This window comes from Pseudochaenichthys georgianus, chromosome 21, assembly GCF_902827115.2.
Source record: "Pseudochaenichthys georgianus chromosome 21, fPseGeo1.2, whole genome shotgun sequence".
Taxonomy (NCBI): domain Eukaryota; kingdom Metazoa; phylum Chordata; class Actinopteri; order Perciformes; family Channichthyidae; genus Pseudochaenichthys; species Pseudochaenichthys georgianus.
Window position 1 is genome coordinate 25,962,357 of NC_047523.1, and position 19,421 is coordinate 25,981,777.

The following is a 19,421-nucleotide window of genomic DNA, read 5'->3' on the forward strand; positions in this document are numbered from 1 at the left end:
GCTGCTGCAGATACACGCTGCTGCAGATACACGCTTTACAACATCAGGAGGATACGTCCCCAGCTGACCCAGAAAGCCACGCAGGTTCTGGTCCAGGCTCTCGTCAGCTCACGCCTAGACTACTGCAACTCCCTCCTGGCTGGTCTACCTGCATGTGCCATCCGACCTCTGCAGCTCATCCAGAATGCAGCGGCTCGTCTGGTCTTCAACCTTCCTAAATTCTCCCACACCACGCCGCTCCTCCGCTCCCTCCACTGGCTTCCGGTAACTGCTCGAATCCACTTCAAGACAATGGTACTTGCGTACCATGCTGCGAATGGATCTGGCCCTTCCTACATCCAGGACATGGTTAAACCGTACACCCCAGCACGTGCACTGCGCTCTGCATCAACCAAACGGCTCGCTACACCCTCGCTGCGAAGGGGACCCACGTTCCCATCAGCTAAAACACGTGGGTTTGCTATCCTGGCTCCAAAATGGTGGAATGAGCTCTCCATTGACATCAGGACAGCAGATAGCTTACACACATTCCAGAGCAGACTGAAAACTCATCTCTTTCGACTCCACTTCGAGCGATAGAACTATTAACAAAGCACTTATATACTAATAAAGGACTGGCTTACCTAAAGCCAGTTGAGTAGCACTTGAAATGTTTTTGCTCTATGAAACCTGATGTACTTATATGATTCTGTTTTTATTTTGTTGGTCGAACGCACTTATTGTACGTCGCTTTGGATAAAAGCGTCAGCTAAATGCAATGTAATGTAATGTAATGTAAATTTGAAGTGGTCATCGAAAATGGTGCCCAAGTATTTGTATGATGTGACAATTTCTACCTTGAATGATGCACTCCTTAGGAACATCCTTGTGACGTCTAAAATCAATGATCAATTCCTGGGTTTTAGAGACATTTAAATCCAGAAAACTGTCATCACACCAGGAAATAAAATCAGTAAGAGCACACTCGTGGCCTGATTCTGAGCCGCCAAGGAGGGACAAGAGGGCGGTATCATCAGAGAATTTAACCAGGTGTTGTCTTGCATGCTCCTGCATATATCAGTGTACATTAGGGATGTAACGATACCAAAAACTCACGGTACGATAATATCACGATAAAAAGTCCACGGTACGATATTTATTGCGATATTGAAAAATAATGTGAATTATTAATTTTTTTACTTACATTTTTTTTTCTTTATTAAATAGTAAATCTGATTTGTACAGCATTTTAGTAGGATAGTAGTATTTTAAAGTGTCAACAATATAATAATCAGACCCTGCAATAGAATAAATCAAGTTTCACTTTAGTTTTTCAAGTAACTCAACTCTAACTCACTCACTCAGCATCATCAAGGTTATCTTTTAGGAATATGAGCATGTCCACATTTCCAGGTAGAAGCTGGGATGTTTGGGCGTTTACAATATCCCCTGCTGTGAAAACAACTCTCTTGCTTGGTACTGATGTTGCTGGGACAGAGAGATATGCTTTGGCCATGGGTGACAGCAGTGGGTAAAACTGTGCATTGTCTCTCCACCACTTCAAAAACAATACAGTTGTTCCCAAGAAGGTGAGGCTTATTGACAGGGCGAGATATAAATATACTGTTGGTACTTGTCAATGTCTCTAGGTATGTACATGTAGCCCTGTAAATACGATGTCCTTTTGGGTTATCTGTTGTTTTATGTTCTTGTTGTAACCTACTTACTGCCATGTTGGACAGGTGTCCCTTGAAAAAGAGATTGATGATCTCAATGGGACCATCTGTTTAAATAAAGGTTTTTAAAAAAAAAATATTTAAAAAAAGAAAAGAAATAATTTAAAAAAAGAAAAGAAAATCGCGGTAGATTTTGTCAGTCTCACGACGGTATTGAGACATTTATTTACGGCGATATCACGATATTCGATATATCGTTACATCCCTAGTGTACATTATAAAAAGTAGGGGCGAAAGAACGCATCCTTGAGCCGAGCCCGTGGAAGTGATGACAGTCAGAGAGGTGTTATGACCGGCCCGTTGGCCACAACAGAAAAACCAGGAGAGACGCTCAAAGTTTCCAACAATCACGGCACTTTATTTGGCAACACCAAAAACAGGAGAGGATGGACGAGGTGAAAGGATCACGGTGGGAGTCCCTCTGCAGCAGGCTTGGAGAGAGTCATGACGGCCCTGTGACTCTGGGCAGCTGGGCTTAAATAGCACCTCCGGCCAGGTGTCCCCGATCACACTTATTGGCCTCTTCAGCTCCACCCCATAGCAGGACCTGCAAAATTCACACACTCACAGGCCCCAGGCTCTGGGGCCATCACAGAGGCGTCCATTGACAGACACCTTCTGCTCTCTATTAGTTAGAAAGTTTAAAATCCATAAAACAAGTTGATCGGGCAGCTTAAAATGACATAATAGGCTCTCCACCAGGAGATGCGGCTGCATTGGGTTAAATGCTGAAGAAAAGTCAGCAAACAAAAGCCTAGCATGGGCTTGTGGCTTTTCAAGGTGTTTGTGGAGGGTGTGCAGTATAAAAAGCTTTGCATCCTCTACGTCTCTCCCTGCCTGATATGCACATTGTAGTGGATCAAGTTCACCACCTACTACTGACATGACAAGGCCTTTAACAATTTTCTCAAACATTTTCATTACCAATGACGTTAAAGCCACGGGTCTGAAGTCATTGAGGACTTTAGGATGAGGTTTCTTAGGGATGGGAATTACAGTTGAGGATTTCCACATATCAGGAATTTGGCTATTCTCAAGTGACAATTGGAAGGTATGCTGGAAAACACCACAGAGTTCGCTAGCACAATACTGGAGTGTACGCCCACAAATATTGTCTGGACCTGGGGCCTTCCTAATATGGGCTCAATTTCAAGGGATCTGATACTCAGGGCCCAGGGCCGGCCCGTAGTACTGGCGTTATAGATGTTCGCCTAGGGCGCCAGATCTGGGGAGGCGCTGCGCTGATAGTTCTGGGAGGGAAAAAAAAGAACATTTTTGACCGTTGGTGCTCATACTAATTTTCGGCCTTGATGTAACAATATTCATAATTAAGTAAATGTAACACCCTTTTCACCCCGGTTACACGTTTCATTTGCCCTGTACGATGGGCGCTGTAAGTGATGAAAATGGGGAATGTTGGCTTATCTGATCGGGCGGTGGTGGTGAAGTCCATAGGGACTTGGCTTGGCAACTGGAAGGTCACCAGTTCAAGTCCCGGAAAGACCAAGTGCTACCGAGGTGTCCCTGAGCAAGGCACCGTTCCCCACACTGCTCCCCGGGCGCCGTACATAATGGCAGCCCACTGCTCCTAACACTAGGATGGGTCAAATGCAGAGAAACCATTTTGTTACATGGTACCTGTACTGTGTAATGACCATAAGTTGAATCTATCTATCTATCTATCTGGTGCCCACAGCTCACAGCCCAAATGCGAGTGAGCGAGGGAGAGTGCACCGGTACCGGCGCTGTTGTTATTAGAATCTGGTGCTAGCTGCTTTAACGGATATAAGAAGAAGATGTTTCTACAATAATGTGGAGGGAGAGTCCTCTCCAGTCAGACTGAGAGGCTGATAACTACAGCTCAGTGAGGTAAAGGACTGAGTGTTTAGATAGTTCACTTTAGTCTAAGTTATCTCAGTGGGTCTCAAACGGTTTGGTCACAATTTATGTAAACACATAATTATTTCCAAGGCACTCCTTTATAATTATTGGAATAAACAGTTTTGAAATCATTCCAATGTATACTATAGGACAGTAAACCAAAAATATATAATTTAAAACTGGAGAGATAAGAAAAAATGCATAAATAAATATATGTTGACTAGGTAAAATAAGATATGAATGAACAACAAAAATACGTTATTGGCTATGGTAGGTTATTGGTTATGTTCACATACTTATTTGATTATTAAAATGTAAACCGATCTTTTTCATATGGGTGTTTTAGAGTTGTACCCCTAGATCTAGTAGTAATTCTGGTGCACCAGATTGAAGCATTTTACTTTAAAATGTTCAAACATTTCTTCCCGGGGGGCATACCCCCGGACCCCCCTAGAGGATGTGGCGTCCACCCCCCCAATCTATTGTGTATTCCTTGTATACTCTATTGATCTTTATATTTTCTATTGTATGATTCTCTGGCTGGGGCGCCAGCTAAAATCTTGCCTAGGGCTGCAAATTATCTAGAGCCGGCCCTGCCAGGGCCTGACATGGCTGACCTGGCTCGGTCAGTGGCAACTGTCCCTAATCGTCCGTCTGTACCTCTCCCTCTCTCTGTTTTAAATGCTTTTTCCTGTGAAAGAGAGTGAAATGTAGATAGAGAACTGGCACAGCAAAGCTAAAAAGAGTGTCTGAAGGTGAGTGTGTATATAACTTATGTCTCTGCAGGCAACCTTGCGCCAGCCCCCCCTTCAAGACCATTTTTCATCCAACTGCTGCAGTACACACTGCAGAGGGAGACATGGGGGGGGAGTGAGGTGGTGAAAGGGGGTTGGGGAGTCATGCATAGCAGCAGGAGAGATAGCAGAAAAGGGATTTTCCTCTGATACTTATGGTGAACAGTTGTCTGTCGCTGGGATTACCTGCAGTATTTAACAGGTTTGCGTGGCTGGGGATGCAGGAATGAGAGCCTCAAGGGGAGTTTATAGCTGAGCTGCAGGTAAAGACTCCTGCAGACAAGCGTGGACCAGCAGAGCTAACAGCAGGCTGTATGACTGCAGTGGGTGTTGATTCATCACTCTCACTAACAGTAGGCCCGTCTTGCTGATAATTATCTTTGTCAAATTAATTATCATAGTGTGTCAGAAGGACAGTGTCGATGAATTACATCCAGATAACCTCCATTAATCAACAAAACGAGTTTTAGGGCAAATGTTTTGTGCATATGGATGTGCTCCCTGTAGAAAATGTTCTTCTCCTTCATCCATCTCCACCCTGGCATGCATAATTTCTCTGACACTCTCTTTGTCTCTGCCATCTGTGTTCTGTATTAGAGGAGTTTTAGGGTTTAATCTTAACAGGAGTACAAACATGTGAACGTATTCTTGGCTGGTTCACAGCAAACCCAATGAGTTTCCCCTCTGGCCAATGCTCTTTCAAAAATAAATAAGGGGTCAAACTGTTTCTGTTTGTAACTCTGTTATTTTACCTTTAACTGCAGAGGGAATTCACTGTGTTTGATAGTAAGGTCATGTTTTAGTATTAAACTTACTTCCTATTTGATCTGCTCTCGGTTCCCCTGTTACATTTTCGCTGTTGCATTTTGCTGTTGTCAACCACTTCAGACTTTACGTATTCTTGTATCGTTCCTTACCATTTAAAGAAATGGTTTGAGAGAATTTCAAGAAAGGAGAAACAAGGACAAAATTAACAGATAGAGTAGGCATAATTTAACTTTTTGCCAAGCTTAATTTGTTATGTAAACCTGCTGGTAGAGCTACATGAAAAGGCTTAAAAAAAAGAAAATCATTCCAATTCATCTCTGGGAACCATGATATATCCGGACGAAATATCATGCCGATCTATAAAACCTTGAGCATTGCCAAAATGTGAGTTTAGTTGTCAATAGGGCCCAAATTAGTCAAGTGTAAACTGTGCTTATTGGTGCCTGAATCAGAACCACTTGTCTTCCTTATACCTTATACTGTAGATCATAGTAACAGTAAAAAAAAAGACATCACCAGTCAAACCCACACTATTTTTACATTACATATTATTATTATATTACATATTTAATGTTTATAAATGTGTGTGTGTGATGGGAGCTAGCTAGGTGATAACTTCATCAACTGGTCCCGACAGAATGACATCCTGACTCTGAAACAGATCGTCTCGGAGGCTCACACCTGAACCCCCCGACACTCTTGTAGGCAGTGAACAACTCCTTCCTCATTATTAATTCACACACGCCATGACCGTATCTTTCATTCATTCAATTTTCATGTATCCCTATTCTGCTGCTATTGAGATTCAGCGCTCTTAATGCTTGCTGTATTTTTCCTTTTTTTCCTGAGCATCCCACTACATGATTTCTACATTAAACATGCCCTGTCAAACGTCGCAGGAAAACACTTGAGTGAACTTGGCCATGTCTTTAAACTGAGGTTATTCTACACACTCTTCCCTCTCTGTCTCTTTATTAGTTTGGACATATTCTGCTTTTAATAACCTCACTCAATATAATACTGTCTGCCCTTGGCGTGTGGTAATTACATTAGCATGGCTTTTGTTGCCAAAATAAGCAGCCCATATTAAAAGATACAAAGTGGTGTTTAGCTGTTCATGACCGCTTGTGTGTACAGTATGTGCAAACGTTTTTGTTAAGCATGTGCCACAAACAGCGGGTGGGTCATAATGAAAACCAGCCCTCATGTTTCCACACAGTCATCCAAATATAACATGAAAGTAATTGAATAGGTACCTCTCAGGGAGTTGCATGAGTGCTTTCTGCGCCAATTCTATTTTAATCAATGAATTGTGTGTGTAGAGTCGACGTGCCGGCAGTTTTGCTCTCCTTTTGTTTTACTAAAACAATCTCATTGGGTTTTTTAACCACCTTGGCTAAACGTGCCTTTTTATTTCAGTGTTTCTCCTGTTTAGATCATTACATTTCCCCTTAAGCCTTGTGTTGTGTTCGAAAGCTGTTACCATTCATGGTGTTCGCGGGTCAATTTTGACCCATGATTTTATTTCAGTCCAAAACACACACAAAAAATGACTATCATCCAATATTGTATATATCATATATCATAACTAACTTATTGTGCATTCATAACCGTACAATCCTGTTGTAATTGTATGGCTCCAAAACACATTACACCACATATTGCACACATGCATGTGTGTGTTCAGGTTCAAGTGTTAGTGTACATATTCTTTGAGAAAGGTTGGGTTCCCGTCAGGGGAGGGGGGCAGAGGGAGGGGAGACCAGGTGCATGTTGCAAAATAATATTGTTACAGTGGATGAAGGGATGAAGGGATGGGGGTGGGGGTGGGGTGTCTAAAGTCAAAGATTAATCTCGATGGGCCAAATTTGACCCCAAGTGACCCAAAACAATTCTGCTGGGTCTTCACAACACAAAATGATACACTTTTTTTTGTATTTTTTCTTTTTATTCAGTTTTGTAGTGTTTATATAGCAGTTGTGGAGGATATCATGAAGCCTTGTTCCGATAAAAAGAACTAGAGCGTAGTTATTACATAATTTGAACTTGAAATGGGTCACGGGAGACCCGAACACAACATAAGGGTTAATAACTGCTGTTGACACCGTTTGTACGCTTGCCAGGCACTGACTCCTAAGACTTGTACAGCACTTTGGCTCGACCAAAAATCTTTTATAAATGTGCTATATAAATAAAACTTGATTTGATTTGATTTGATTAGTCAATATACACACATGCATGTTTTCACTTTACATAAAAAGTAAATGCACATCACAGCCAATTATATTTGCTTATGTTAGCAGGGGAGTTTGGGTAGTATTGAATTGATACATGCACATGAGACCCATGGTTTGATTTGTCTTTGTGTTTGAGTTAACGCTTGATTACATTCATTGACTTACCGGTGTTTAGCCATGCATACTCATTTGTTTACATATGTGGATGTTTTTTTTTCCAGATTATATTTAGTGTAACCTTTGTGATTTGACCCTTCAGCCCCCCATCTTGTAGTGTAATTCCCATGGGGCATTGCTGCTGCTGCTGTAGGATTTAAAGTGATAGTTTACATGCTGGCTCCTACTAAAGCACAACCTCTATTTGACCTCTTTCATCTTGGACGGCCTTACTGTCACTGCTTGAATGGACTACTCATTTCATCCAGCACTGTGGAGAGCATACAGAATGATCGATGGATGGGAAATTACATGTCATTCAGTGGACGGTATATATAGGTCATAGGGTCCATTAATTTATTTTAATAAAACTAATTAAAACTTGCATTGTATATATTTTTTAACGAGTATTTACAATATTGTAAATACTCAAACTGTGTATTGTGCTATTATGCTAAAAGCTGTGTATTTTAATCACACTGCACAAGTAAAAGCCATACCAGGGACAAGAGTTGAAAATGTGCAATAGCTACAAACTCTATGCAGCACACCATTTTCATGCTCTGCATTGGATCTTTGTTAAATAGCATCGACCCTTTTCAAATAAAACACATTTAAATTCCAACTATTGTGTGTACACTTGTCCTGGTTCATTATTTAAGCCGAGGATCATCTAAATAAGCAGAGCAGAAAAGCGGATAAAAGAAAAGAGGATAGCCTAAATGCAGTGAAGCAGTGAATAGCTGTTTTAGTTGTAATTGATGAGGCGGCTCATGAGACTGAGTTTTTGAATGTTTGTGCCTCTCTACGCTACATGTTGAAGAGGAATGAGTTTCAATAATCTGTTGTGTTGTTACCATCTCCTCTCAGCCCTTGACATCAGTTTAGGCACAACCACAAGTAATGATAAAACATTAAAGACGAGGCACTGACAAGGCAGGGCCATCCGGGGCCACTTAAAACCAATACCACAGGCCAGGATCAGCCTTCCATCAATTATAACCGTATTACCCTAATCGTTATGAAATAATCCAATCTACGGGACAGCTGAGTCGCAACACTGCAGAAAGCCAAGGAAACCAGGAGGGGAGTGGGATTTATGGTGTAACATATTGGGACTTAATATAACAAAGATACAAAATTGTATGCGTTGTTGAGCTGCAGACTGGATTGCTGCCAAATCATTTTAACTGTCCTTTTTTTTAATATTCAAATTCAAACTTTCTTTGACCCCTTTTAGTCTATTAACCATGATCAGTGAGCAATTTACCAACATACTTTTGCTGTTACAATAAACACAACCTCAGTGTGTGATGGTATAAAATACACAGACACGATTCATCAAGACCCTCTCTTATGGACTGCATTTATACTGTGCTTTTCTAGTTTTTGCGACTTCTCAAAGTGGTTTTACAACCCAGTTGTAGGCAGAGGCTTTCACCTTTTTTCAAGGAGTGATACATCTTCACACACACACACACACACACACACACACACACACACACACGCACACACGCACACACGCACACACGCACACACGCACACACACACACACACACACACACACACACACACACACACACACACACACACACACACACACACACACACACACACACACACACACACACACAGCTATGCCATAGGGAACAATTTGGGGTTCAGTATCTTGCCCACACTTCGACAAGTTGGCCGTAGGGGCCCGGGGATCGAAACTCCGTCCTCCCTATTGGTGAACAACCACTCCGCCCCCTTTATCAGCTGATATATATCTTTATGCAGTCTGTGGTCTTTGTATATTCATGTCGTCACACAATTCAGACAGCAACAAATATTCGTTGAAGTTTTGGTTGTAATTTTTGCCCTTTAGCCTAAAGCAAACATGCATCTGTTCCTATCCACTGTATTGTTTCCGTTGACTTTGATTGCGTTCATGCCACCTATAGATATATCTGTGTTTTGCAAAGAGATTATAGGGCAAGGCAAGGCAAGTTTATTTATATAGCACTTTTCTGTACGCGACAATTCAAAGTGCTTTACAAAACAAATTAAAAGACTATAACTGAACTAAAGTATTGGAAATTGGGTTTTGTGACCAACTAAGGCACTTGAACATTTAACCTAAAGTCCAACTGTGCTTATACATTTGTTTATCTTCATTTCCCCCTTTGCAAGTATTTACATTAAATCTATTCATTTCTATGCATTACATGTACAACCCACTTTGCTGTTATCTGACGCAATGTGCATACAAATGCAGAGAAAGGATGGACATATCAAGAAATTAAAAATAGACCAGAGATTATCATGTGACTATGCTGTCATGTAAGTCGCTTTGGATAAAAGCGTCTAACAAGTAACATGTAATGTAATGCAATGTAATACTGATGTGATGTCATACTTATGTTAATTATTGTGCACTATTTATTGATAAATACTCAATTAATAAATCAGTGTTGCGATCCACTGTATCACATTGATGTTTGCCAACAGTGATGAAAATACATTTCTTTTTTTTTTCACGTGTGCTTCCATTTGAGAATTTACGGTAAAGCATCACTAGCAAATCAAACAATGAGGTGGGTTTTGGGACACTAGTGCCGCAGTCACACCCTCCATGGGAACGATGACACAAAACAGGAGGGGGAGGAGTTCAGACAGCAACAGCAAGTGGGAGATGTTAAAGGAAGTGAAAGGTGACAGAAAAAAGGAGAATAAAGTTTTGAGAGCCAGCTGGCCGACCTCTAACTCGCTGAGGAGAAAGCAGTATTTTGCCGTCTCCCCAAGGCGGCCGAGAGTACACATCAGATTGTTATATTGTGATATAAAGGAGAGAAAGAGTCCATCCTACCACTATCTCTATAATGCCACTCCTCGTATCTCTCTCGCTCCATGTCTCTTTCTCCTCCTCTGGGATTTGACAGCAGGATGATAAATAACTAGTCATGGGTCGACAGTACAGTCTTCAGTGTGCATTAGGGCTGTGCATCTTCACTGGTCTCACGATTCGATTCGATTACGATTATCCTGTCAACGATTCGATTCGGTTCGATATCCCGGTGCATCACGGTGCATCACGATTCATACCAATGCGTTGCATCCTCAATTTTCTATATTACTGCACATGGCTTATTTTTCATCAATGCATACTGCATGTATGTAAATACATATGAACTCTCTTTTTATTATTTAGAAAGTGCTTCAGAAATCAATTACATAAATGTCTTGACATTAATTTATAAACCAAAATAAATGAATTGTATAGGTCTAGCCTCCGTGTGTGAAGTTGTTCCATTCTCAATGTCCTGAATGTGGCATCACACACAGGACTTGAGTCTGAACACAGCAGACAACAGGAGTATTTACAACAGCATATACAAACAAAAATACTGCATGTGGGTGCACACTTACATTCTCTGTCTTACTGTTACATAAATCCCATGAATGTATGAGATTAAATTAGCTTCATTATATCTCAGTGATTAAGTGAATAACAACGTTTCTATCGGGTCACTATCAGCCTGTCACTCATTATTTTCAGGGAGGGGGCGGGGCTTGGAGTAACGGAGAGGAGACGGTGATCGCGGAAGCTTTTTTCCACACGTATATATCGTCTGCAAATTGCTAGAGGACATTCATACTTTGCAATCCAAGACTTAATTAAATCCACCAAAAACCTGACATGATTGTAACGCGATTATTTTTGAAAAACATAAATCCCTCCCTGTGTCTCTGAGCCGCAGCGACATGCACGGAGTGATTCAGAGCGGGTCCTGCTGTTGTCGGTTCTGGACTGGTGTTCTTGTGTTGGTGGATAAAGCAGACTGCTCCGTGTTGCTGTGCCGCTGTCACGTATGTTCCCTGATCTCTGAGTCACCGACGGATTTGATATTAAAGTGACAGAAAAAACGTTATAGTAAAGCCGCGGCCGGAAAATCAGGAAGCAACGTTACTACTCTATAACCGATTATCTTCCGTCACTGCATCGAGACCGAATCGTCCACGTCCGCATCGCAATGCATCGTAGAAACGATTATTTTCAACACCCCTAGTGTGCATGCAGCAGCAGCCAGTGGGCACTACAAACTTGAAAATGAGTTCAAAGGGGCCAAAAAAAGACATGGTTTCTTCCCCACATCTGTTGCAGTTCAGACATGTTCTGCTGACTTGCCGGTTAGGGAATGCTATTTTGTTCAAGTTGCATGGTGAAAGTGTCACCTAGATCAAACCGACTGTAGTTCTTTGTCCTTGAAAATAAGCTTGACTAAACACTGACATGAATTCGGATGAAAGGGAATGGAAAAGCGGATGGAAAAATGTTTGCCTCTCACACAAGACCTTTTCTGTTATGCTAAAGTCAGGCTAACCTCCTTGAGGCGAAGTTTAAAGTTAATCTCTTTTGTTTTATTATATTGCTCAGTTTTTGAATTTTTTATTCATGCCTGAGCTTAAGAACAACCAAATAGACTTTGACTTCAACATTGTTTTCTGAGATTCTGCTGAGTAGGGAAAATGTCTGATAAATACTAAAACAGACTCTACTTGTCACTCATTGCCAGTGACATTGTTGGTGAAACGTTGCAGAATCTACCCCAGTTCGTCCTTATGTCCCCACGCTGACAGCTAAAGGATCCACAGCACTGGAAACACGAGGACTTGATGTGGAAAATATATTGCAAAAGACTGCTGTGTACTTTCACACGTACACGGACACTGACACTCAAACATACACAAACTCACAGTGTGCAAATCATTTAGAAATATCCATCTACTGTTGTATGCACAAGATGTCAAATGATGTCATGTTACACATTTTCATTTGTGACATTTATACAGTGGTAGATTAGCGTGAAGGGCAGTGTGTATTTATGTGTGTTTGTGTGTGTGTGTGTGTGTGTGTGTGTGTGTGTGTGTGTGTGTGTGTGTGTGTGTGTGTGTGTGTGTGTGTGTGTGTGTGTGTGTGTGTGTGTATGTGTGGTGTCCACAGAAACCCACCTTATCTTCGACTGCAAATCCAATTATTAGCGCAGAGCAATTTACTGTACAGACTCTGTGCATGTGTGCAGGACGTCCGTATGTGCACATGTTCGGTCATGCATATAATACATGGCTCTCAGTCGGCAATAAGCATGACAGATGATTCATCCGAGCAGTCATGTTATGTTGGAGCAATATTTAGATAATGATATAATGCATTATATCATTACAGATGCTATAAAAGGACATCTCAGTATGGCCATTGCCAAGGGATATTTGAGTGGCAGACAATAGGAACCTTTTTACAATAAAGACAATAGTCAAGCATCTCTTTATTATGACAACATGTAAACTTACAGTACACCATTTCTAAGAATAGTTTCATAATGCATTCTCTTTTTAAACTTGTTTTTTTTATCACATATTGTATAATTTGAAACCTTTTTGCCAGGATTAAACGAAGGCGGTTTATATCCCTCATCATCCACCATTGTTAACTCCTCCATTGTTCAGGAAAAATATTTGAATATGAAACCTACTAATTATGTTTGATGAAGTCCAAACGTCATTATCATTATAACCTCTGTCATAAAACATAGCCTGCAATGTCTGTTATTCACTATAAAGGATGTACCATCAATGTGTTCTTCCCCTGTCCTCTGCTTTACATATTGGCTAGATTGCATCAACATTTACAGATGTATTTTTAGCTCAGTTGAAAGCAACCTTTTGTTGTGTACATTCATAAAGTATTTTGTTTTTCCCTGTATAGGGAATATATGTCAGACTTGTAATGAAAATCATTCGATTTGGTGTGCTTGTGTAATGCTCTTATTTCATGTAAGATATTCTGATTCATCCGTACGAAGCTCTACATTAATTTGTACGAGCATTTATTATATACATGAACATGAACATGGATTATGTTAATTAAATATTATATATGAATTATTACGAACATCTGTTTATACATTTATGAACAGTTTGTATTCCTCACTTACAGTGCGTATGCAGGGAGTTATGTGACCTATGGTTTGATGCACTGTTGTAGGCGTGATGATTAGCTAATAGCAGGTGCTAGCTTGACTAGGAGTCCCTGGAGAGTTTCACAGGAAATGCCAGTTTATTGCTGCAGGTGATAATACTGCATGATGCAAATAGCTTATCACATTGAGAAAAAAAATAGGTGCGAAGTAAATAATTTGTCCCCACTTGTGCACTTATAGAGTAGAGAACATGGGTGAGAAGAAATTATGAAATGAACACAGACAAAATCACCATGACATAATACAGGCCCTGATACCATTAATTATTTAGATTGTTGAAATTGTATACAAATAGTTTTCAATTTGGCAGTGAAAGGTGAATTCAATTCAGACCCATTCAATTTTAAGTTATAGTTGAATTTGATTTTACTATTCATTTGTGGGAATAGTGAAACACCTGAAGATAATAAATCCTATTCGGAATCCTGTGCAAGACAAAGTAAACATGAAATGTGCGAGTCGTTGTGAGAGGGTCTAACTGTATATATTGACTGTCAAAGTGATGATAGCCCAGCAACATCCACATTCATTAAACAGTGAAATTCAGGATCACCAGGATATCTGATCAGTCCTGTGAGAATCAATGGCTGTTGAGGTCATGGTTGATTTACATGTGAGTGTGTGCATGCGTATCATCATCCAATGCAACCCTCCCTAATTCTTCAATTTCCTATCTCTGCACCCCTTCCACCTGTCTTCCTCTCCCCCCTGCTCTCACCTCTATGTCTCCCACCTAGATGGTTTATAAGCCCTGGCTGTGTTCTCAGTACTTCCAGACCACCCAGATGCATTGCAGTAAGCCAATCCCCTGTGGTCAGTACTGCCTGGAGGTGCAGCAGCGGTGCCCCTTCGTCCTGCCTGACAATGATGATCTCATTCATGGAGGCAGCCCAAGTTTTATATGCACAGGTAAAAGAAAGTCTTCCAGTTTATGGATTATTTCGACTGATTTAAGCTCATTGGTTTGTTTAACCCTAGTTTTAAGATAAGTAGGCCTACTGTACATGCAGCTGCCTAGTAAAGTACTGAACAACTCATGGATAAAACGGCATTACATCCCCAAATAGTGGACTTTTAACTACTAGTAACATGCTTATTTAACCTCAATCTCTTGATATACACACACACACACACACACACACACACCACACACACACACACACCACACACACACACACTACACACACACACACACCACAACACACACACACACACACACACACACACACACGCACTGCACCACACCACACACACACACACACACACACACACACACACACACACACACACACACCACACACACACACACAGCACACACACACACACACACACACACACACACACACACACACACACACACACACACACACACAGTGAGCATAGTGTCTTACTCATAAATATGATACCCAACCTCTGATGGCCACACAGCAAACACTCGTGACTTTACAGTTACAGGATGTTCTGTTTAATAACCAGAAAACACACCACAACATGGTGGCCAATTACTGACAGCACCAAGAGGCAGCTGCACAACTGAGCAATCTGAGAGAATGCAATTCAATGCACTGAAATAATGTTTGCAGCAGTGGAAACACACACACATGCGTACACAAAGCTGAATACTAAATATATGGTTAACCTAAACCAGATGTTGTTCTCCTCATACATGGAAGGTGAGTGGGGGAAGTGTTACTGTGAGATTTATTTTTCATCCAGAACATACTGAGACACTCAGTCACATCACAAAGGTACAGTAATGCTGCCCCATGGTGGTCATGTTGAGCATCAGGTTACCTAAATGTAAATGTATAAGCTAATACAAATAGTGTTTGTGATTTTTGTTTTTGTCTGTTTTTCTTGTTATCATTTGGGCTGATATATTAACAATGCTGCTTTTGTCCATTTTAGAATTTTGAAGGATGAGGCTTGTTTTTATTAAGAAATTATCTAAACCTTACCAGTGTGTAAGTTTGTTTTTTTCCCGACCCCAACTCCCAAAGACATAACTTTTTATCGGAAAATAGAAAAAAACAAAACAGCAAATGTTGATATTTTAGGAGCTTTAGTATTTTGCATTTTTGAGAGAAAGTATTATTTACTATCAATAGTATTCTCTGTAGTTTCTGTCATTTGACTACTTTGAATTATTGCTTCAGCTCCAGCTTCAACAAATTAAATACAAGCAAATTAAGAAAAGCATAAAACAGATTTTTAAGGAACACTTAAAACAGATGTGAATGTCTGGAAGACAGATTTTGTGTTGGAAAGTTGGGTAACAATGTTTATTCTTGTGTTTTTTCTCCATTTGCTTACATTTTCTACATTCTGGTGCACTGAGCTCTCTTCTTGGCTAGTTTAAAAATGGTTGAATTTCAAAGGACTTAATCTCACTGTGATCTGTTTTCCCCTCAAACAACCCCCAGGGCTGCTGGAGGACTACCCATCAGGTGTTGACCCGAATGCAAAGTGCTGCGACGTGCGGTGGGACTTGAAAGTGGACAACCGTTCCCGGGGGACGCTGAAAAGAACTCACCCGCCATGCCAGCACCGAACCTCCCTCAGCTCATCGGCAGCCTGCAGACTGTGTAACAGCCGGCTCAAACTCTGCCTGCTGGTCCTTGTCCTCCTACACACTGTTGCCAGCCTCACTGCATCCCACAATGCAACAGGACTGGGCCTCCCCACCATCACGCCTCTGGAGGAGAGCCCTGCCAATGAGGAGTGATAGAGCTGCCAGGAGGAGGTGAGGTTGTCCGGGTGGGGGAATCCCTCACCATGGCAACCGATGTGGAAAAATACAGCCACAGTTGTGCGATGGGCTGGAGCTGTGTGCCTGTGGACACTCTGCAACGCTTTCTGGCAAATGGAAAATGTGGGACGCTTGGAGACGAAAGACACACAATTCAATCAACAAATAAATAAGAAAACAAACAGACACACTAAGGGACTCCAACAGTCCCTTAGGTAGAAAGGGGACAATGCCACAGCCTTTGTTGAGTGGGAAGGCCGGCTTCCCCATGGCTGAGTTTCTCTCACTACGCTTTTTTACACTGTGTTCCAATTATTGGTTTCTGTTGCACTGGCTGACTAAGGGATAACACAATCATATTCTCTTTCTAATGTTCATCCTTTTTGAGTTTTATTTCTGGTTCTCTCATACAGAAAGAAAATGTGTTCTCTAAATAAGACAGATAATACGTTAAAATAATAATTAGCTGCGAGTTTCTTTGCGATTGATATGCGTTTCTGAACTGTGTGTGAGTGTGCATGGGTGTACTTGTATGTCTTTACATGTGTGAATGTGTGTGCTGGTGAGGATGAGTGTGTGTTGGTGACAAGTATCATAAAAGGCGAGTTTAAAGGCTGATGTGGCAAAGATGCCCCCCCCCCCCCCAACTCCCTTTCAGATGTCACTTAGCTCTGCTGTGCTGGTGTGTTGGCCACAATCACTGGGACAATGGGATTAAAATGTGCTTCTATAATGAGTTCTGGGGTTTGTAAGGTTTACAGTTTTCCTACACTAGGATGAATCGTGAGATAATATTTACCTATGAACACCATTTTAAAAGATCCAAAGCAATGAAAAAGTTAACCCTGAAATATGCAACACGTCACAACCGACCAGGATGCATTCCTTCAGCATCACAAACGATATCTCACTTTCTGTTTTTATGTCAAATACATTAATCTTGCTAAACTGATATCTTAATATATAATAAGCATAATATATGCTAAGTATGTGTCATCTGACCTCTTGTGGACTCATCATAAGGACGTGTTGACAGATCTCAGCAATAACTTGATATGTAAAAAGTGATCATTATCAATAAAACTGACTATAAACTATAAAAGTAACAACCAAGACGTATTAAACCAGAGTGATCATTAAACCTTAAGGCCAACACTACAATAGGGCTGAGCCAAATAAACAAAGTTACATCATTACAATTTGGAAATAAAAAACTATATTAATATATATGTGTAATATAAGAAACATGAATATAAACATCTCAGGTTGCATTCTGCTGTGTTTTGAATGAAGATAGAAAAGCATGCAATGAGATGCCAGAAATGCTTTTAGTCAATATAATGTCAAAGTTAGGAGGGAATCTTTACATTGGTTATGGTAATTGTAGTTTAATTTCCTTTTAATAATAGTTAATGAAACAGTACTTAGCCACTTGTTAGCAACCCTGTTTAATCACTGGACAGGAAGTTAATCAAATACAAATAAAAGATGGGATTATTTTTATTTCATATAGAAAACATGAAACTCTTTTAAGCTTGTCTTATCCAAAGCTTTTATTTTAGGCCTTTTACTAAAACCCCATTCAGATTGTGGTCACATAAAATTTCTCAGCAGAGTTTATTGACATCAAAAATATATCACTGGATCAATATATACGATATCCTGTTGTTCTTGACAAAGAAGCTTGTGTTATTTTAGATTTGAAAAGGTATTATCCAGTCAAAATAGTTATCGACAGCAAAAATAATTACTAAATTGTCTTTCTGTCTCTAAAGACTTATTTTTTGCCCTTCGGCCTGCTGTAACCAGCAGTTAAAGTAGAAATACGTGTTTCCTGTTAACACTGCTTTAAAAAGACTAAATGTACTGTTTGCCCTCGAACCAATTCTGGTGGTTTCATTTTATCCTCAAGCTTTCTCATTCACAGGAATCATAATGACTGGATGTTGCCTTTAAGTACTATAATGGTTATATTCCAGTTATAATTATATATATATAGTTATTTATATATATATATATATAGTTATATATATATATATATATATCTGGAACTCCCGTGCAGATAGGATGAAAATAAAATGTTTCCCTGGGAAAGGTAGCATGCAGTTATGTGAAGGAAAATCCCCTGTCCATAATACAATAGGTAGACCTACATATCACCAACACGGGGACAACTGCTTCAACTGTTGAATCTAAATGTGTAATGGATGTTAACAAACTGCATGTGGAGCAAGAGTACGACAGCCTATTTTGTTTATTGTCCCCACTCCGCACTCCACATCTTATCCCAAATCAGCTCCTGTAGCATGCCCACTGTCACATACGTTCTCCTAAAAACATCTAACTAATGTCTCATTAAGTAAAGGGCTTATTAAGATAAACAGTACAACACATTATAATCAACATTCACATTCAAATTTTTAGCAGACAGAGGGTGAGAAATGGCTAATTTCCTGTTTCTTTTAAACGTGTGTACCTGAAGTACCGAGGCCGCTGCTGCAGAACAGAAATAAACCAGAGAGGAGTGTGTTTGTTTAAGCACTAATGGAATAACTGGATAATAGTAAACTGACACTTGTGTTTATTTTCTAAATGTTGACCAGCGTGTGAACAGAAAGGAATGGTGTGACTTTAAGGGCTGACTTCTTTTTAGTTTCAAGATTGTTTTTCCTTTGATGAACAAGGCTATGAGATCAGGTAATCAAAGATAAACAGATGTTGTTTGATGCATTTTTCCACTCTTAAGTAAGTTGATTACTCAAATGAGATGTCCAATCTGATATCTGATGTCAAGAACTTTATTATACAGCTTATATGAGGATTTTCAAAAATTCATCTTTATTCACAACATGTCTAAATAACCAGTATATTGGATTATGTTGACGCTGTACCTTTTTTTGTGTTTGGACCCTGCCCCACTCTGAACATTACCACTCCAGCTTGCACGAAAAACCTAACAAATCATTGTCATTCAGCACAGCACACCCATGCCCATCTCAGACGGCCGCAGTCGGTGATAGAAAAATGCTGCTACTCTATTGGTCACCAGTAGATAGACATATATTTTATTATATTATATTGCCGCTGCCGAAGACCTG

At 40.3% G+C, this 19,421-nt stretch overlaps 1 protein-coding gene across 1 annotated transcript in view; it reads left to right on the forward strand.

Moving 5' to 3' along the window:
* The window catches only part of LOC117466333 (NALCN channel auxiliary factor 1), a 116,225-nt gene extending 97,964 nt beyond the window's left edge, over positions 1–18,261 (forward strand). Inside the window, exons 2-3 of the mRNA XM_034109534.2 lie at positions 14,312–14,483; positions 15,998–18,261. Coding sequence (XP_033965425.1) covers positions 14,312–14,483; positions 15,998–16,299 — 474 coding nt within the window. The 3' untranslated portion in view covers positions 16,300–18,261. The remainder of the gene's footprint in view (positions 1–14,311; positions 14,484–15,997) is intronic.
* Positions 18,262–19,421: the final 1,160 nt, after the last annotated feature.